The following is a 19,768-nucleotide window of genomic DNA, read 5'->3' as shown; positions in this document are numbered from 1 at the left end:
GTCACCTTTTTTTGCACAATAGTTACCTCTGACTGTCTGCTGAAGCCTTATGAACCCCTTTTCTCAGAATAAAGGTGTTTTTTGTAAATAACTGAAAGAAATGTTAAATTTCAAAAGTTAGTGAAAATTAATTAGGGAGAGGCAGGTAAGTAGTTTAGGTTGGAGCCTGGAATTAGGAAAAGCTGAGTTCAGTTGCAGTCTCAGATACTAGTTGTATGACCCTGGGAAAGTCACTTCACTTCTGTCTGTTCCTGTTTCCTAGGCTGTAAAATGAATCTAATAATAACACCTACCTCACAGGATTGTTGTAAGGATAAAATGAGAATATTTGTAAAGTCTTCTGTAAAACTTAAAGTGATATTAGAAATGCTAGCTATTATTGAAATAAAGATATATTTTTTTTCTCATCCAAGTTCATGGGCCCCTTGATTTATCCACAGATGGGGATGTGGAGGGTGGGACCTCAAGTTAGGAATCACTAGCTTTGATGTCCTACACTAAGGTCCTTTCTAGCTCTAGTATTTCTGTGATTCCGATTTTCATTATAAGGCATCTTCCCCCCAAAAAACCACAAAATCCCACTACCTTATCCTTTCACAAATCCTATGATTGAGAAGATTAAGACTTTTGGGGGCTTTTGGAATCTCCGAAGGCTGGAAATAGGAGGGGTTAGGAGTTATAGAAGAGTTACAGAAATAAATCTAGAAATTACAAATCAGTTGCCAATCTACGTTGTAAAGGGAATTTCCTCAGGGTGAGTTCCTTAAACTTGAAATCAACAATTCAAGTCAAAACCAACCAAACCAAAAAGGATATGGGGGGGTTGGGGCTGTGAGAGAGAGAAAGAGAACGAAATCAAAAGCAGACTTAGAAAAACCTCAGGTCACCGGAAATCTCCAGGGTGATAGACTGGTTCTCAGGGCGTGTGAGCTTTTTGGTACCCACTACAAGTCACTGTTCCTCTGGCTCCCTAGTGTTCCAATTGTGGTTCTCCCCACTCCCACGAGAGGGCAGGTCCTCTCGCATTCATTATGTCACGAGCCAGAGACCAAGACCGAGACAGTGTGGGAGAATGAGCTCCAGGCTGAAGCAGTAAGGGCTCCGGGGCACCCTTCCACAGAGCCGGAGGCTGAGACGGAGCCTGCGAGGCTGCAAGTCGGTTGTCAGTCTGAGCCCTCGGAAAGACAGGTAAAGGCCGAGAGGAGACCTCAGTCCCTATTCCTTTGTTCGCGGAGACCCGGGACGCGAGGATTGGGGAAGGCCGGAGGCGGAGGGATGAAAGCCCATTTCTCCCTCTCCCTTTCTCCTTAGGGAGTCAGTTGTCTCCTCTACGCCTCGGTTCTTGACAGCTTGAAAGGAGGTTATGTGAGTGGGAGGGGGGCCCTGCGGGACAGAATTCCCCCACAGGCATTCGCAGATCTTAGACTCCTCCCAATCTCAGGCCAGACCTTCCCCACTAACATCCCCATGAGGACTCTTGGACCTGGCTTGAGTGCCCAACGGAGAACAGACGGAGATACAGATACTGCCGAGGCCTGAGACCGCCTGACAGGTCATTGCTGGGATCTGAATGTGTGTGGAAGAAGCTGGGTGGATGAGCTGGGGGTGGGGAAGAGTGCAGTTCTGAACCCATCCTTGGAGATCTCTCTTTCTTCGTCTCTCTCGCTGTCTTTCTCCTTTTTCTCGTGTGTTGGGGGTAGGGGAGGATGGGATGACATTCTTGCCACACATTTCTCCACTGCCTCACTGCATCCTTGCCTATTCCCTCTCCTCCTGTTCCATATGTTTGAATCTGCTTCTTCCCCACCCCCATCCCCAATCAAACCACCTCAGCTATGTTACTAAGAGATGAGGGAGTGAGGGAGCATCTCTGCTGCTCTGGGTCTTCTCTACTTTCACTACTGGAAACATCCAATCCCTAGTGCTTCCTCTGGGTTGTGGTCACTCCTCCAGCATCCTCCAAGTCCAAATACCCTAACCTGACTCCAAAGCCTCAATATGCACACATTCCATTTTCGTTCAAGGAGCAGGTTGTCAGGTAAGTTAGAAAACTATTAGGACCTGGTAGAGTGGGGAACTCCAGCAAAAAAGGTCAATATTTAAATTCCTTTTAATTCATTTGCCAGTCTTAAGTGGGTGATTGGGAAAGACTAGGCTGTCTTGAGATATTCAAATAGTAATGAGTAAAATAGAGACTGGGAGCAGGGGCTGGGGGGCAGGAAAAAATGGTACCAAAAAATCATTTGGGGAAAAGAGGGTTTCTATAGAGGCATATCTTGAAGTAAGAAGGCAGAGGGTTATGATACAAGATTCTAGTCTCAGAATTATAGTTGTAGAGCTGTATAGACGTAAAAGGAATCTTAGAGAGTGATGTTCTACTCCATCCTCATGGTACAGGTCAGGTGTTGGGCTCCACTACCTCAATGGGCTTTCTCTTTTCTCCAATCCAATGGGGTCTTCCTCTTTTCCAATTCTAGAATGAAGCTAAGCCGAAGGTCAGTTTGTAGCTTCCTGCTACTGTTCTTCTCTGCTGCTCTGGGTCTCCTTTGTTTTCACAACTGGAAACACCCACCCCCTAGAGCTTCCTCTGGGTTGTGGTCACCACCTCCCAAGACCTCCAAGCTCAAATACCCTAACTTGTCTCCAGAGCCTCGATACGCACACATCCCCTTTAGGCTCAAGGAGCAGGTTGTCGGGTAAGTTAGAAATCATTCAGAACCTGATAGAGTCGAGGACTCCAGCCAAAAAAAAAAGGCAGGTTAATATTTAACCTTCAATTCCTTTTGACTTTTGCTGTATATTTTAATTATCATTTTGAAAAGCCCTAAGTGGGCAAAGTACTAGAGCCAAAGAGAATAAATGAAACCACAGGTAATTTGAGCTGGAAAAGAGACTTTTGAGTACATCAAGTTCATTACTCTTATTTTACAGAAAAGGAAACTGAGGCACAGAGAAGTAAAATATACTTGTCCAAGGACACATAGCTAGCTAGCTGTCAAATGTTGAATACAAGTGTCCTGATTCCCAGGGCCAATATATTTCGAGTTAGAGGACCAAGATTCAAATCCCAACTCTGCTACTTATAGCCTTAGTAACCATTCTCCTCTCTGGGCTCCACTTTAGTCAGCTACAAAAACTGAGTATGGGACTAGATGACCTATTTTCCAGTTTTCCATCTATGATCCTCTAACTGTGACCCAAAGGCATCTAAATCAACAGGGTGGTGAGGGTTGTGGTGCATTGTTACAAAACTCTCACTTGTCTCCTGGAAGTGATTTGCTGCAGTGATTACAAATATAGTGTGGATGGGAGAGGACAAGAATTCATTTGGCATTTGTGGGATCGATTTATTAAGCACCATTTGAAATGCTTCTAGGGTGCTAGAAATCTATGAATGATTGAGGAAAACCTCAAAGATGGTGAGCTGGGGTGCAGTCTCTGGTGCTATTCTCCTTCAACCTGGGTGTATTTCCTTCTTGATGAGACCTACTCCTATATCTTAAGGCAGCTGGAATAATGTCATAGCTTTACACTTCCCTGAGACTCTTGGAGTAGGGGAAGAAGGGGTGAAGTCAAACTGACTCAAGATTTGAACTGCGTTGAGTTTGTTTGTGATGAGAGGTGGCAACAGTTCTTGTAGTTATTTCTCAGTGATACCACCTTCTTCTCAAACTTATGATTTTTTTTTTTTGAGACAATCAGGGTAAGGTGACTTGCCAAGGGCTACACCGCTAGTCCGAGGCTGGATTTGAACTCAGGTCAGGGCAGGTGCACTATCTACTGTACCACCTAACTGCTTCATGATTTAATATCTAATAAAAATTAGACTTTGTGGAAAGAGGAATTCTAAGGCCTCTAAATGACACTAAAGTTGAGGAGCAATAGTAGAAGACATGAGTGTTTGAGGGCAGGATTGACAGGCAAAGTTTGGGTGGGGTAGGCTTGATAATTAGTGTGGCCAGATTGAAGAAGGCAAGATTTTTGAAATGTCCTTCCTTCCCCCCCTCCCCCCAGGTTGCTGGCACAAAATGCCTGCAGCTGTGTGGCCAGCAGAGGAGGAGGACTTGGCTTCTCTCTCCCATTCCAACGGCAGGTGCATGCATTTGACTTTACATCAGCTTATGGACCTGAGGAGCTGCTAGAAGCCACAATTGCAAGAGATCGGGAATACCAAGCTTTCCAGGCCAGGTGTCAGGGGATCGTAGGGGAGGGGAAGGGAAAGGATGGGTTCTGGGAAGGGGGAGGAGATGTCTGTAAGACATCTGAAGATGGGAGAGGATGGAAACACCAACTCCCTCCCAGCCCCCATCCATCCAATCTGACGGTCTACAGGGTCCAGTCCCCAGCTGACCAGATACTCATCGCTCCAGCTAACTCCCCCCTGCAGTATCCCCTGCAGGGTGTGGTGGTTCAGCCCCTAAAGACCATCTTAGTACCAGGTAAAGTAGGTGGGGGCAGGGAAAATGAGAGGGCATTGCAGTGGAGGATGGTGGTCATTGGTTAGGCCTGGGAGGAAGCTGGAATAAGTCTGGGAGGGGGAATTGAGCGATTTGAGGTACCCATGGAGAAGACAAGGTCATTTGGGGAAGAAATAGTGGAACACTATGATGGGCTCAAGAGCCTAGGGAGGTTTAGTAGTCTGGTTTGTAGAACCTCAGTAGTTAGGGAGGACAATTATTCCCTAGGGAATCAAAAGGAAGGTATCTGAATAGAGACTGATGAGAAATTGGGCCAGGAGGAGAGCTAAGATTACTAGCAAATAAATATTTGACTGAAAATAAGTTCAAGAATCAGAGAGAACCTCTAACCTGAGCTGGTCATGTGATAGCCAAAGTATCTTGCAGGGGAGGGATAGGAGTTGGCATAGGAATGGAGAGGGACAGCCCCGTGGTTGGGGTGAAGACAAAAAGATAGAGGGGTAGAAAAAGCTACAGAATGAATTTCAGAAGGTCTGACCAACCTGGTAAGGTTGACCTTGAACCTGATGTGATATTCTCCTTGTCTCCCTCATCTGCCTCAGGTCTGAGCCTACAAGCAGCTGAACAAGAAGTGTACCAGGTGGGCATAGGAGGATGTCATGAGATGAAGTACTGGGTGAGGTAGTAGATTTAGGAGACCACAAGTAGGGAGAGGGCAGAGGAAAGCACAGGATCGAACCTTGCCAGGCTCTGACTCTGTCCCTCTCACGCATCCTCAGGTAAATCTGTCTGCATCTCTTGGCACCTGGGATGTGGCTGGGGAAGTGGAAGGAGTGATACTTCGAGGGGAGGGCCAGCTGGAACTCACTCTCTCAAGTCCAGAGCTAGACCGACTCAACAGACAGCTTCAGTTGGTCACTTACAGTAGCCGGAGCTACCAGTCAGACACTGCAGATACAGGTGAAAAGGCAGCCAGGGCTCAAGGGGTGGGTGAGGAGGGAGACTAAAGATGCCTAGAGCTGTGGGAGGTGCCAGCACACATTCCAGGGCAGGACATCTAGACAATTGACCCACTGAGTTCAGCCCTTGGAAGGGGAGGGAAATGAAAGAGCCATTGTTTGGCCTGGGCCTAGAGCAAGAAAGAGGGAGAGGAAAGGAAACCCAATCTTTGATCATCTCCTCCCCTCCCCCTTCATATACACTTTCCTTCTTACCCTTCCCAGCCCGGTTCTCCACCAATGGTCACGAAGCTGTCTTCACTATCCGAATTAAGCATCCACCCAGACCTAGGCTGTACCCACCTGGGCCACCCCCTGAAGGAGGTAAAACTTGTGTCAGGGCCAGACAAGAACTGGGGAGGTAGGTATAGGGATGGTGAGAAGGGTTTGGTCCGCCAGGAATCTCACCTGCAGTCTGGTTCTTCTCCTATCCCTGCCCCAGCCAAGTATAATATTAGTGCTCTGGTCACCATTGCAACTAAGACCTTCCTTCGCTATGACCGTCTCCGAAATCTCATCACCAGCATTCGTCGTTTCTACCCAACTGTCACTGTGATCATCGCTGATGACAGTGAGCAACCTGAGCCCATCAGTGGCCCTCATATAGAACACTACCTCATGCCCTTTGGCAAGGTCAGCAACAGGGTATTATTAGGGGAGCACAGTGGCGCTGAGTGGGTGGGAGACAGCACCATAGCAATTAGGGGGAGGGGTACAGAGATGAAGAACACAGGTAACTGAGAAGTAGTGTAAGGATGGAGGAATATGTTTAATTGCTCCACCCTCCTCCCCTAATTTCCCTCATTCCCCCTAGGGATGGTTTGCAGGCCGAAATCTAGCTGTTTCCCAAGTGACCACAAAGTACATGCTATGGGTGGATGATGACTTCATCTTCACTGGACGGACAAAGCTGGAGAGGCTTGTGGATGTGCTGGAGCGGACATCTCTGGATTTGGTATAAATGGGATAAGGATGGGGGAGGAGGGGTAAGTAAAGGAAGAGAAGACTGAGGAGAAGGTTTGGAGGCCAACATAGGGAGGATGAGTCCTGTGGAGATGGAGAAAGGGCACCTGGCAGGTGTGTGAGATAAGAAGGTAAAAGGAATAAGCCATTTATATAAAGCCTACATATGTCTAATTTGCTCTTTACAACAACTCTAGAAGGTAGGTACTATTGTCCCCGTTTTGCCCCTGAAAAAAATTAAACATACAGAACTTAAGTGACTTAACTCTGGTTCATACAGTTAATATCTAAAGCTGGATTTAAACTCAGGTCTTCCTGAGACTGGGGGCAACTAGGTGGCACAATGGATAGAACACTGAACCTAGAGTCAGGAAGACCTGAGCTCAAATCTGACCTCAGACACATCCTAGCTGTGTGACCCTAGGCAAGTCACTTTACCCTGTTTGCCTCAATTTCCTCATCTATAAAATAAGATGGAGAAGGAAATGACAAACCACTCCAGTATTTCTGACAAGAAAACCCCAAATGGGATCACAAAGAGTCAAACCCCATTGCAGCAACCAAACAATAACTTCTTCCTTAATCCTAAATCCAGTGCTATCTCCTCTGTGCCACCAAGCTGCTGCTCTCCAGGCCAAGGACCCAGTAATGAAGGTTTCCCCATCCCCAAAAGAAAGCAGAAGAAAGAGAAAGAAGAGAGGTTTTTAGACATCTGAGAACTAGTGGGTGAGGACAGAAAGAGCCTGCCACAAAAACCTAAATGTCTAACTGCTGAGGGCAGTATAGGGACGTAGGATAGATATGAGAAGGGAAGAAGCAGAGGAGAAGATTCTAATTTTGTGAAAGTAGTGAATAGGTGAAGTAGACGTAGATGGAAGGAATTGTAGCCTGATTCCCTTAGGAACCAGAAGCCTTTCAGTCTTGTTCACCTTCATTTCCTCATCTTCTTTTCCCTGCCTTTCTCATCTTTCCTTCACAATATTTCACTATGTCTACTTGCTTCCCACTTCCTGGCATGTAATGCTGTGTTTCCTGTCCATGTTCTCTGTGTCCCTTCTGCTGCTTTCAGGTTGGGGGAGCGGTTCGGGAGATCACAGGCTACTCCACTACTTATCGACAATTGATGAGCATAGAACCTGGGGGCTCAGGCTGGGGAGACTGCCTTACCCAAAGGCGGGGCTTCCACCATGAGCTCCCGGGTTTCCCAGGTTGTGTGGTCACTGATGGTGTGGTCAACTTCTTCTTGGCTCGAGTGGACAAGATCCGAGAGATTGGCTTTGACCCTCGACTCAGTCGGGTGGCCCATTTGGGTATGTAACATTTCTCCTGTCTATCCTTGTAAGCCCTCACCTCCACTACGTTTCTATAAGCTAAAGGGTACAAATGGATACCTGAACCTTGGTGATGAAAAGTGACTCCAAAGCACAGCTAGGACTTCTAGTTCAGAGAGCACATAAGGTGAAAAATTCCTAATGACACAGTGAGGCACAGTGGAAAAAAGTTTTTTTTAAAGAGGTACAAATATTTGTTTTTTTTTCTTTAAAGCAAATTTTTATTAGCATATGTTTTTATATCACTATATTTCCCAAAGTAGCCCTACCCCCCTGCCCTGGATATCCACCTTTAATGACAAATAATTTTTTAAAAGACAGGAAAACTTCAGAAGAACTAACAAAGTCATTCAAACTGTTTTACATTATCTATGGTGTTTCACCCCCTTAGTTCCCCACATCTACAAAGAAATGAGGATGGAGCTTTCTCTTATCTCTTCTTTGGAGCCAGGCTTAGTTTTTATAATTTCATAGCATACGTTCGGTTCTTTTGTGGTTTTTCTTTCCATTTACAATGTTGTACTCATATATATAGCTTTCCAGGTTTCAGTTCATATCTTCCTATGTTTTCCTGTATTCATTATATTAATTTTTTTATAGTATAATAATATTCTTCATGTACTTTATCACAACTTGTTTAGCTATTGCTCAGTTGATGGGATATGCACATAATTATAATACAAAAAAAAACTTGCATGTAGGTGTTGATTTTTTTTTAATAAGTTTTGTCCAATGTGGTAGGGTGAGTTGTTACTGTATCCAAGGGGCCTATTTTCAGATCTTGTCCTAAGCACAAACGTGCCTCCTTGCTTCAATCAAAGGCATTTCCTTCCCTCCTTCTGTCTCCATGTCTATTTTCCAAGAGCCCAGCTCCATCCTTATATCCCTAGAGTATGAATGATGAATGACTTCCACCACTACCACCTCCTTCACTAGGCTTGAAATTGAAGTTTCATTATACTAAACAACTTCAATGGTTCACAGGTACCCTGTGCCCTTTATTCTTTTTCTTTTTTAAATCAGATTGTGCTTTCTTCACTATAGGGGTTTCCAGTGTGGAACCAATGCAAATTGGTGTCTAATCCACAACTTATGGCCTTAGAAAGTTGCCTGGTGACACTGAGAGGTTATTAATTGGCTAGGGTCAAACGGCTAGTCTGTCAAAGGTAGGGCTTGAATCCAAATCCTCTTGACTCTGAGACCAGCTCTGTATCCACTAAACCCCTCTGAAAATTTTTATTACCGTGTATTTGAATATGTTGCACATGAAGGAGTGCAAAAGGCATTTGCACTCCCTATAGCAATCTCGCCACCAAGGTGGCAGACATTCCACTACCATGAATAGAGATATAAAAGTTAAGAAGAGGAAGAGCTAGGGATCTATAATCTGATCTCTTCTAACCTGGAGTTTTTCTTTGCCCTTTTCTACCTAAGGTTCAGGGAAGAGAAATGAAGCATTAATTGAATGGTAATCCCAACCAAGAGAAAGTCTAGTATGTGTTGTTGTTTTCTTTTTTTATTTCATCAATCTTTTTGTTCTGTTTTGAATATGATGGTCATTTCCACCCCAAGTGAGCTTTCCCTTGTAGCCAAGGGAAAAAACCATTAAACCCAATGGACACATCGACCCTTCTGACAAATTACACAACATCTCACAGCTTAAGTGCCTTGTTTTTCCAAGGAAAGGAGCAGCATGCACTTTCTCATCTCTTCTCCTGGGCCAATATTGACCATTATATTTAATGTTCAGCTTCATTTTATTGTTGTTTTCCTTTATTTTGTTCCAGTCATTGTGTATATATTGTTTTCCTAGTTCTACTTACTCCATTCTGCACAAATTCATATAATGCTTCTCATAGTTCTCTGAATTCCTCTTCATTTGTTACAGTGAAATAATTTGACCTTATATTATAATATGCTACAATTTGTTTAGTCATTCCCCAATTGATTGGCACATACTTTGTTTCTAGTTCTTTCTCTCAGGTCCTAAATTTACAAAGTACTTTCAACTTGTTACCTTGCTTTCATATCCATTTGACTCTCAGACAGCCTGTGACAGGTACTTATTCCGATCTTAAAGTCAAAGAAATAGCCTCAGAGACAGTCCTGAAGGCAAAACCTTCCTGAAACACAAAAGTCCCAAACTCCCTTGCCCTACTGAATTCTGTTCTTTGGGTAGATCCCTACCCTTCATGACCTCTCTCAATATCTCCCTCTTTTTCTTTCCCTCTTAATTCCCTCAAGAATTTTTCCTGGATGGACTTGGCTCCCTTCGGGTAGGCTCCTGTTCCGATGTCTTGGTGGATCATGCATCAAAGCTGAAATTGCCATGGGCACCTTGGGGCACTGAGGCAGAGATTTATGCCAAATATCGATATCCAGGGGTCATGGATGAGAGCCAGGTGGCCAAACATAAGCTGCTCTTCTTTAAACATCGCCTCCAATGCATGACCTCAGATTGATTGGCCCAGTAACCATAGAATGACTGATGTGATGGATGTAGTGGCTACCTGACTGCCTTTGGAGCACTCTACGAACCTGTACACACTGTCTAATCATGAAATTACCTGCTGATCAACTCTATGGCTGACTACCCAAGAACTGTTCAAGGACTGTTCAACCCTTCAAATTCTTTGAGCTTGACCCAATCCCAGGATGTGAACTGATCTTGGTGACTTCCCTAATGCCCAAAGGTACAACTGAAGCTATGACTCACCTTCACCAATTTGGTGACAGCATCCACCCACCCAGTGCTAAATTCTTCATTCCCTATTCTTATAGATAAAGTAAGAGAATACCCTTCTAGTGCCAATGAGCCAGAAGGTCTCTAAGAGCCAAACTGAACCCACCTCTCAAGTGGAGACACCTTCAGCTATCTCCTCAAGAGCAGAGGTTCCAGAAATGCACAACCTTCCCCCTTTGTGCTGTACTCTGTGTCTCTGAACGAGACCTCTATGCACCATATCCAGTTCTCCTCACTCCCAGCCCACATCCAAGAGAATTTTGACCTTGGAGATAGAGTAGGCACCTAATTAGAGGTCTCAAGAGGGGTTATTGAATAAGTCAACAGTTTTGTGATCAGTGTCAGTCTTGTCTCTTCAGGGTTGAGGTGGGGGAAAGGGGTCTCTAAGGGACATCTGTTGGGAATGTTCAGACCCCAAGCCAAACTAGAAAGGGCTGGCATTTATCATCTCGATCACAGAAAAGCTAATTTCATTTTATTGATAACATAAATAAAGAGGGAGGCCCACCCCAGTTTTTCCCTCAGTGACCATAATCTCTCCCCTACTACATCCATCCAGTGCTACTGGGATTCCTAATAAGCAGAGCTGCCAGGTTCAAACCCAGACCATGCAAGTCTTTGAGGCCAGAGGCTCCTGGAAAGGGAAAAGGGAACATCAGAGGAGAGTGAAAGAAAGCATTCTGGGAACATACCCCCTACCTCCTCCATCATCCCTAGTGAGTCTGTATCAGGAGAATGGGCTGGGGAACTATACTCTGGAAGACTCTCCCTCATACTTCAGGCCAACTCTCCCCACTTGAGTCCTCTTTTAAGAAGTGTTACCCACCCTCTCACCCCCATTCATTCCCTCAGTCTCCCTTCTCTACTTCTACATCTACCTCATCAAATTTTGCATCCCAGTCATCCTTCTACCATGCTCCCTCAACTCTAGGCTCCCCATTACCCTTTTTAATGCATGTCCCTCCTCCTTGGCTACTGCTTACCCATTGTCTAGTTTCCTTTTCCTATCCTCTTTGTTATCCCTAAAACTACCCTCACCTCTCATAATCTTCTCTCCACCAACCCCTTCTCCCCAAACCTTCAACAGGCTCTCCAGTGCATGGGCAGCTGCATCTTGCACGCTCACAAAAAGTTGCTCTGGGGTCAATATGTCCATGAGCCCAGCTCTGGTTAGTGTCCCCAACACAGGGGCTGTGCCAACAGAAAGAATAGTCAAAACCCCAATTCTGGCCTCCACCTCATCCCTCTTTCTATATATACCCCACCAAATAATTCAAAGCATTTTCAATCCTCTCCATTTTCATGCATCTTACCATTACACTGGGCCAAGAGGAGGTGAATCCTGGCTGCACTGCACTGATTGGCCAGCTGGTAAGAGGAAGAATTTTAAGACAGGTTAGAAAAAGAAGAGCTACCTCAGTTGCCCACTATCAAGACCAACTCCAGCTATGACTCGCTTCCCTCCCCTGCTATGATACCCTTCCTCAGATGCTACAATCTCTCTCTCCCAATTCTGGAACCGTAATGAAATCAGCTCTGTCACAAAAGGGTATGCCAATCTACTCCTGGCTACTTCTCTCATCATTCCTTTAATTTTCCAAATCAAAAGATACTTCCCTGGCCAGAGTTTCCCTATTTGTTTTGTCTCCATATTAGAATGGGAGCTCCTTGCGGGCAGAGACTGTCTTCTATTTTGTATTTGTATCCTCAGCGCTTAGCACAATGCTTGGAACATAGTAAGCGCTTAATAAATTTTTAAAAATTAATTCATTCCTCTAACTGCCCCATCCCAACATGCATACACACACCTGCAACAACTCCCGGGCTCCAGTCACATCCATAAAGATGATACCACTACAGTCTAGGATGACAACTTGAACAAGTTCTGCTCCTGGAAGGGGCAGGGTTATTTTTATGATCTCCTCATGTTGCCCCAAATCTTCCCAAGTTACCTTTCCCATCTTACCTGTCTCAGCTGACCCATGTGACTTTGCAAGTTCCTAAACAAAGAAAAGAGGGGGGAGTTACCAGTCCCACCCCATATTTCCCAATTAGTAAACATTCACCTGTCCACCCAATCCCCCATCTGACCTATCACATCAGCCCTTTAAACCTTCACCTGCTCCTTCTTCCTCACCTCTTGCCTCTCCAGCCCCAACAGCTGCCCCATAGTTTGACGAAACCTGCCTCTGGTCCCAAAATAGAGTGGGGCAGGATATCTGAAGATTCGTAGACCAGGAACCTGACAGAGCTGGAGAAGGTATTTACAGGACCAAAGAGTCAATGAAACATCCTTTTTAATTAAGATGATTCAGCTCTACTTTCCCCAACCTCCTCTTGCCCACCTTAGAACTTTCTCTGACTGGACAGAATAGTTGTCTTCCCTTTACTTGTCCAAGCACCAGACATTGTATCCTGAGGATCAGATGGAAAAGAGAGTGATAAAGAAGCAAGACCTATCCAGTCCTTAGAGCAGGATAGCCTCTTATTGGGCATATGCACAAAGGAAATCACAGAAACTCAACTTGTCAAAAACGGAATTCATTATCTTTCCCTCAAACCCCTCTCTTCTTCCTAACTTCCATATTAGTTGGAATGTGCTGGAGCCAACTCTGACCAGAACAAGAGATTCTTAACTTTTCAGTGCATGTATTTACACCTCAGAAATGGGCAATTGCCACAAATCAAGGCTTGAATTATTGTTTTACTGATTGTCAGAGTTAATCATTCAGATTAAACTGAAAAGAGTATGTGTGTGTGTGTAACATTCCCCCCACCAATACACACACACACACACACACACACACACACTCCCAGAGCTCAGTTGCTAAACATTTACCAACACATTTATGTAGTGTTCTTTAAATATTGCTTGAGCTAAGCAAGAGCGCAGTAGAAGGCTCAGGGAATGAATTCATCATAAGGCTAGAGGCTTAGTGACTGTGGGCTGATAGAACTGGAATTTGTACTACACTTTAAGATGTGAAAAGTGCTTTACCTGCCACTCCCTGCTTACTACAGTCAAGATCACCACCACCCTCCTGGTAATTCACCTCCCTCTACCCCCACTCCCACATCCATAGCAATTGGTTGTAAAATCCTGTATTTTTTAACTTTGTAAAATCTCTGGTGTAGATTCCCTTCTCTCCTCTGATACTGCCCTCACCTGGTGGAAGCCCTCATCACCTCATACCTGGACTTGTAATAGCCTGCTGGTAGGTCTCTCAGTCTTAAGTCTCTCCTCACTCCAATTCATTCTCCACTGAGCTGTCAAATTGATTTTCCTAAAGGAAAAGTCTCACCATATCACCCTTCCCCGATTAAATAAACCCCAATGACTCCCTATTACCTTGAGGATCAAATATAAAGTCCTCTGTCTTGTAAAGCCCTTCATAACCTGGTCCTTCCTATCTTATATTCTTCTTATATTCCACTCCCCTCCAAATATTCTGTGATCCAGTGACATTCCATTTTCCAGCTCTGAGTATTTTCACCGCTTGGCCTCCATGCCTGGAATTCTCTCCCTCCTCATATCTGCCTCCTGACCTCCATCAAGTTTCACTTAAAGTCCTACCTTCTGAAAGCTTTTCTAAGTCCTCCCTAATTTTGGTACATTCCCTCTAAGATGACCTTCAATTTATTCTGTATATCTCTTGTTTGTATGTGTGTATGTGTGTGTGTGTGTTTGCATATTATCTCCCTATTAGACTGTGAGCGCCTTGAGAACAGAAACTTTTGTCTTTCTTTGTATCCTGCCGCACTTAGCACCAAGGAGATGCTTAATAAATTCTACATGACTGACATGTCCAATATATTGATATATGTCAAAATGCTTATGACAGTATTTCTCTGAGTGTATCAAGAACTGGAAATAATGTAGGTGGGTATCCATCATTTGTGAAGGAACTGAAAAAAAAACTGCAGTATATGAATGTAATGGAATATCATGTAGCAAGAAATGATGACTGTAAAGATGTCAGAGAAACATTTAAAGATTGGCATAAACTGATGTAGAGGGAAATAAGCAGAAAAAAATGAGCAGAAAAGAACAATATATTCAATGATTATAACAATGTAAGTGGTTGGAAAAAATCACCAAAATGAAGTTGAACCCAAAATAATAGGAAAACCACTGAAGGTCCCAGAGAAGAGATAAGGAAATATATCTCCTCCCTCACAACAAAGAGGTAGGGAAATACTAGGGTTAACTATCATATATCTTCCAGAAGACATTTCTATCAGATAGTTTTGCTTAACTGTTTTTGTTGAAAGAGAGGGTTCAATGGAAGAAGTGGAACTGTGATATAAAAATAAAAGGCATCATGTATTTTTAGATCTGTTTCCCTTTGCAAGTTTTGAGCTCACCCTCCACATCCTACCTCTGTGTACGGCAGACTACAGTCATCATGGAGAAGATTACACCTACGGCGAGACCCAAGTCCACACTCAACGTTACGACAGCTACCCATGTGACCAGCCACACAGTCTGTCAACATGGGTGAGGAGAGAGTAAGCACAAGGAAAAAACATGGGTGACCAGCGACATCAAATTGAGAGGTAGTGACTGTCAAGTCAGGGCTTTGGGCAAGGTAAGACATGGAAGAGAAGGGAAGGAAGAGAAGAAATGGGATATTTGGAATGGAGGGGAGACAATGTGCTCACTAGGGGGTACGAGGGTACAGCAATTAAACAGGCAAAAGATCAGGCAGCAGACCAGAGTGGGGCAATTATAACTCTTGGGATATCATGGCACCTGGGGAAGGGCTCTAACCCACCATCTTCCTTCTCTTTGATAAACCAAAATTTTGTTTAAGGAGTTACTGTAGGATTTATTCTAAGAAGGGGGAGAGCAAACAGAAAGGTAGTATCAAAAACAATCACAATTAGCTAGGGGAAATGAGAAAGGAAGTAAAGTGCTTCATTGAATTGAATTGAAATGAATTAAACTAAGTTGAGCTGAGCTGAATTAAGTTGAGGAGGCTGAGGGACCCTGGTGCAGTCTCTCACAAAATCCATCTTGCTGATATGCCACAGATGGGGCAACTCCTGCATCTGGAAGAACATCTGGCGCATACTGGAAATGTTGATGCAGGCAAGGACAGCCTGGGATTGGGAAAGAGAGCTCAGTATCCCTGTCACATTTTAATGTGCCTTTCCCCAGCCTCTCCCACAATTCACTACCTTGGGCAAATAGTAGAAAAGAGGTCCCAACCATAACAGCACTGATAGGACAACTGCACAGGAGAAGAGGCCTGCAAGCTAGAAGGGAAGGAAGAATGTAAGAAGTAGGGGTGGGGGAGAGGGGAACTACTCTGCTCATTTCCATAAACTTCCTGAAACCATGTGCATCTTCTAACATGGTCCCTTTTCCCGTACTTGGATATCTCTGCACATTCTTTATGGTGGTCCTTCTTTCTCGTTTCTCCCTACCTAGACATCTCAGTCCCTTTATATGCTTCCTTATTTGATCTAAATGTCCTCCACCCCCCTTATTTAAATGTCCCCCACATCACCTCTCCAGTCATTGATACTCTCCACTTTTACCTGTGTGTGTCCCCCTGCATCCACTAGCAAACTTGTTGTAGCTAATGAGGCTGAGTTGGGGAAGCAGGAGAAGAGTGATGAGACTAGGTTGGAGACACCATGAGCCAGGAGCTCCTGGAGGTAAGGGGAATATTAGAATTAGGGTGAGTGGCTTATAATCAGGCTAAGATCAGGGGTCACAAGTCTGAGTCACACCTGGTTGGGGTTGATGGTATAGTTGTGCTTGTCTGCATAGATTGAAGCCAGAGACACCGATACAGCAAAAGTAACCAATGCAATTGGAAGGGAGTAGGCAAGAACCAGTGGCAGTGTAGACAGAGATGGTATCGAGGGTTGGTAGAACCTGGAGAAGAAGAAATTAGTGGCAGAACTAATTGTAGTGATAATGAGGGTGGTCTTTAAGGCCAAGGGTTTGGGTTGAGGAGATGTCGGGATGGGTTAGAGGGCAAACAGCCTAGAAAGAGAAGGGTTGGGGATAAAGACAATACTAGGAAGGACATGAGCCAAGGCTTTCTCTATCCTGTCTCACCCGATTGGCAGTGACCCGACGATTTGTACATCATATCTTGTGTCCAGAGAAGAGGTAAAACAGAGAAGAGAGGCCAAGAGCACCTAAAGAGAAACGACAAAAGGAGGTGGAGCCTCTTCGGCAGGGAGGAAGAGGTTAAACTGGGGGGGGTAGGGAATAGCCACGTTTCATTTTAGACTGAAGATCGGAGGATTAGGCTCATTGAATGGAGAAGGGTAGTCCTCTCACCATGAACACCTCTCCTGGGATCGGGGTAGGCAGCCTTTCTCGGAATCTCACGTTCAGCTCTTTGACTGGTACCAGTAACGCCAGGCTAAGGGCCGAGATGGTCAGTTCAGCTGGACTGCTCTGGGGCAGTGCTGTAAGCACCGCGGCCAGCGTCTGCGGTTGAGGGATATATTAGCAGGGCCTCCCTTCACCCCGGACGCAATTCTCCTCTCGATAACCTGATGGCTTGTTCTCTCCTCCCAGTACCATCGCTCTATCCAATCTTCCAGCTCTCCTGATTCACCTCAACCTTTACCACAGCCTCACATCCCACCCCAACCCCAGAACCTCCCAGATACACTGTGGGGTCTCCTTCCTCAGGGCCCCTGAAGCCCTTTCTTCTTCTCCACCTTGAAGAGGGCAAAGTAGCCGATCTGTCGGGGGAAGGGCAGTCCCAGGAGACTCTGCAGCTGGGACACAAGCACGTGCACCGCAGCCCCACTGGTGAGAGCCTTGACCACCGGCTCCGACAGGAAGGTGGACAGGAAGCCGAGCTGCAACGCGAACATCCCTAGCTGCCAGGCAGCGGAGAAATAAAGTCAGGAAGTTGATAGGGTGGCAAGAGGAGGGAGCCAAGGAAATGCAGGTTATATGCATCTCGTTTCATCACTATCTTTTCTATTATGGTCCTCCATGCAAAAGAGGTTGGGGGTGGGAACGAGAAAAGGCTGGCTCAGATCTTCAAGCAGATGCCCCCCCCCCACCCCAATCCCTCAACACACGCATCCTAGATCCAGATCTCCCGACTCCTTTCTCCTCCCTCCTTCAACATTCTTCCCCTCTCCATGGATCTCTTCCTACCTTCTCACCTAAAGCAGGTGCCCCTTCCCGGCCTCCCCCCCAGCCTCCCTCACCATCAGCGCCCCGCTCCAGAAAGCGACCGCAGCCGCTGCCCCGACCCTCTGAAGGTCCAGCTGCATTCTGTCGGTCGAGCTCAGGTTGCCCCCGGGGGGCTCCGGGACCAGGCTCTCTACTGCAGAACCGGTCATAAGGCTGAGGACTGCAAAGGTTCCTGCAAGAAGAGGGGACGAGGGGAACTCAGAGGGAGATGTGAAAGACCACAGAGAAAGCCAGGGTGCAGAAAATCTGGGAGCCTCCTCCTCTCACCTTTTCTCCACTCCCCCCCCCCCCCCATCATCCCGACCCCCACCCCCTTTCCAGCCGCTGGAGGGACCTGGCAGAAGCTGAAGAGGTGCAACCATCATAAGAGCTGAAGGTGGCGCCACCAGCTGGCGAAGAGCCGGTGAAAGATCTAAAGTTCTGTGGATAGCATCTGCTCTACAAGGATTGGGATGGCTGGGGGAACGGGGGAGGCAAAAATCTAGCAAGGGCCCTGGGGCTGTCTGGCAACCCGGTCCCCTTCCTGTACCACCCCACAGGCTACTTGCTCTCTTCTGAGTCTCTTAAAGGCTGAGTTTGATGTTCATTTGAACCCGCATGGAAATATCAAGGAAAGAAAGCACCATTTTGTAATTTACTTGGAGCCTAAAAATCCCTGGAGGTTTGCTGGATTCAGGGAATTGTAGGGAGTGGGATTGAGTGGGAATGGTCACAAGGAACTTTGCCAAATAGGGATGGAATTTCCACCTGTTTCCACTCCCCCTAGGAATTACAATGGAATATAAGTGGGGCTGGGGGCATATGGGAGGGTGCCCAGATCACTCACCGGTGGACAAGTGTCTTCCTGTACCCAGGAAAGTGTAGATGAGGACAGGAAAAAAGGAGGTATAAAGTCCAAACACAGGGGGCACTGAGGTTAGGAGGGCAAAGGCCATACCTGGCAGGGGGAGACATGGAGGTCATTCTGGAATTTCCAGTCACTTCAAGCCTCAGAGGCTCTTATTCTGTGCTCTCAATAAAAGGAGAAATTTGGCCCAGATCTTAAGTATCTCTTAAGTATACAAATGGGTACTGCTGAGAGCCAACCTACTCTTAGGGGCCCAAAGTATGGATTAGGTTTATGCATCCGTGTCCTGAAGGGGCCTTGGGAGGCAACCCCTAGGCTTCTTGACAATTCCTTCAGCCAGAACAGGTAAATGACTCCTTCCCCCAAGGTATTGGAAAGGGGGGTAGGGATGGAGGAAACTAAAGAATCTGATGCAGAGTGACCCATAAAACTCAACTGTTCCGACCTCCAGACTGGAGGGATACGGCTGTCAAGGGGGCTTCGCCCTAATCTAGACTCCCCACGCCTCACCCTCCTTGATACATCTCCAGACTCCAGTGTCCTTTCAACCCACTGGAGGGCTCAATTCTCCCACCCTGATGCCCCTCCCCAAAAAGATCCTTCTAGTTCTGACTGTCCCCTCACCCTGCGGCACATGTACTACGCCCACGGTGACTCCAGCTACAGCGTCTCCGAGCAACCAGGTCCTCCAGGGGTACCAGGGCAGCCAGGTCAGGGGAGGAAATCGGGCCCGGAGCAGCCTCCACGCCTCCCTCCTGGAGCAGGTCCGCAACAGCTTGTCCCGAAAGCCCCGCAGCAGCTGATCGGATAAGGAATCTAGACCCTGCTCGGCTCCCCCAAAGTGCCTCTGGAACAACGCCTCGGTAAGAGGACTTAGGACACCAGACCCTGCTTCGGACCCAGGACTAGTCACCGGGTCCAACTCCTCTCCCAACACGGGACAGGACACAGTGCGAGACGACTCACTCATTCTGCCCTGGTCTACCCTCCTCCTGTAGCCCAGACTTATGTACCCCTCCACCCCGTTTCATAGGACCCCGCCCAATGTGGGGGGGACCCCCTAGCTCCACCTTCTCGGAGTACCATACAATCAAGGGTTAGGGAGGGGTACATCTCCCCAGGGAATCCTATCTAGGGGCGGGGAAGAGATCCTAGAGAAACACTCTGGGAGTAGGGGGAGGGAGAGTGTTGCATATAGCTTTCCCCAAAACTTCAATCATAATGGAAGAGGAAACAGGGGCTGGAGGGACATGAGAATAATGCCAAAGAAGAAGCCTTATCACTTTCC

The 19,768-nt window shown here is 46.2% G+C and overlaps 2 protein-coding genes across 6 annotated transcripts; one reads left to right on the top strand and one right to left on the bottom strand.

Annotated features, from left to right (window-relative positions):
• Positions 1–924: 924 nt before the first annotated feature.
• Positions 925–12,219, top strand: B4GALNT1 (beta-1,4-N-acetyl-galactosaminyltransferase 1). Of its 3 annotated transcripts, none has more exons than XM_072655193.1 (12): positions 925–1,188; positions 1,442–1,552; positions 2,478–2,696; positions 4,015–4,188; positions 4,333–4,439; positions 5,021–5,094; positions 5,198–5,378; positions 5,642–5,740; positions 5,859–6,049; positions 6,231–6,371; positions 7,449–7,689; positions 9,955–12,219. In XM_072655193.1, the coding sequence occupies exons 3-12, from the start codon at positions 2,479–2,481 to the stop codon at positions 10,170–10,172; spliced, it is 1,644 nt and encodes a 547-aa protein (XP_072511294.1). In that variant the 5' UTR covers positions 925–1,188; positions 1,442–1,552; position 2,478; the 3' UTR covers positions 10,173–12,219. The 3 variants fall into 3 exon arrangements, with proteins under 3 accessions (XP_072511294.1, XP_072511295.1, XP_072511297.1); XM_072655194.1 differs by having other exon boundaries at positions 926–1,188; positions 5,021–5,058; XM_072655196.1 differs by lacking the exons at positions 925–1,188; positions 2,478–2,696 and having other exon boundaries at positions 1,467–1,552.
• On the bottom strand, positions 10,907–19,450 carry LOC140534298 (solute carrier family 26 member 10-like). Of its 3 annotated transcripts, XM_072655184.1 has the most exons (18): positions 19,105–19,450; positions 18,460–18,570; positions 17,648–17,805; positions 17,144–17,308; positions 16,755–16,907; positions 16,527–16,609; positions 16,193–16,340; positions 15,998–16,111; positions 15,635–15,712; positions 15,461–15,556; positions 14,833–14,939; positions 12,799–12,868; positions 12,591–12,704; positions 12,420–12,453; positions 12,262–12,344; positions 11,767–11,821; positions 11,532–11,644; positions 10,907–11,087 (listed from the first exon to the last, which is right to left on the bottom strand). In XM_072655184.1, the coding sequence occupies exons 1-18, from the start codon at positions 19,448–19,450 to the stop codon at positions 11,049–11,051; spliced, it is 2,067 nt and encodes a 688-aa protein (XP_072511285.1). In that variant the 3' UTR covers positions 10,907–11,048. The 3 variants fall into 3 exon arrangements, with proteins under 3 accessions (XP_072511285.1, XP_072511284.1, XP_072511287.1); XM_072655183.1 differs by lacking the exon at positions 10,907–11,087 and having other exon boundaries at positions 11,433–11,644; XM_072655186.1 differs by lacking the exon at positions 10,907–11,087 and having other exon boundaries at positions 11,433–11,644; positions 16,755–16,839; positions 17,144–17,304.
• Positions 19,451–19,768: the final 318 nt, after the last annotated feature.

Source organism: Notamacropus eugenii, chromosome 3 (assembly GCF_028372415.1).
Source record: "Notamacropus eugenii isolate mMacEug1 chromosome 3, mMacEug1.pri_v2, whole genome shotgun sequence".
NCBI classification, from domain to species: Eukaryota; Metazoa; Chordata; class Mammalia; order Diprotodontia; family Macropodidae; genus Notamacropus; species Notamacropus eugenii.
The sequence above is the reverse complement of the archived record's forward strand: the minus strand, read 5'-3'. Positions and strand labels throughout refer to the sequence as shown.

Excerpts from the sequence above, each read along its gene's own strand:
- B4GALNT1 (XM_072655193.1), top strand. The coding sequence starts at position 2,479 with ATGAAGCTAAGCCGAAGGTCAGTTTGTAGCTTCCTGCTACTGTTCTTC. Across the intron at positions 2,697-4,014 it reads CTCAAGGAGCAGGTTGTCGG|GTTGCTGGCACAAAATGCCT; the intron begins GTAAGTTAGAAA and ends CCCTCCCCCCAG. Across the intron at positions 5,095-5,197 it reads GTCATGAGATGAAGTACTGG|GTAAATCTGTCTGCATCTCT; the intron begins GTGAGGTAGTAG and ends ACGCATCCTCAG.
- LOC140534298 (XM_072655183.1), bottom strand. The coding sequence starts at position 19,450 with ATGAGTGAGTCGTCTCGCACTGTGTCCTGTCCCGTGTTGGGAGAGGAG. Across the intron at positions 16,610-16,754 it reads TCCCAGGAGAGGTGTTCATG|GTGCTCTTGGCCTCTCTTCT; the intron begins GTGAGAGGACTA and ends GTTTCTCTTTAG. Across the intron at positions 11,822-12,261 it reads GAGCCCGGGAGTTGTTGCAG|CTGGCCAATCAGTGCAGTGC; the intron begins GTGTGTGTATGC and ends TCCTCTTACCAG.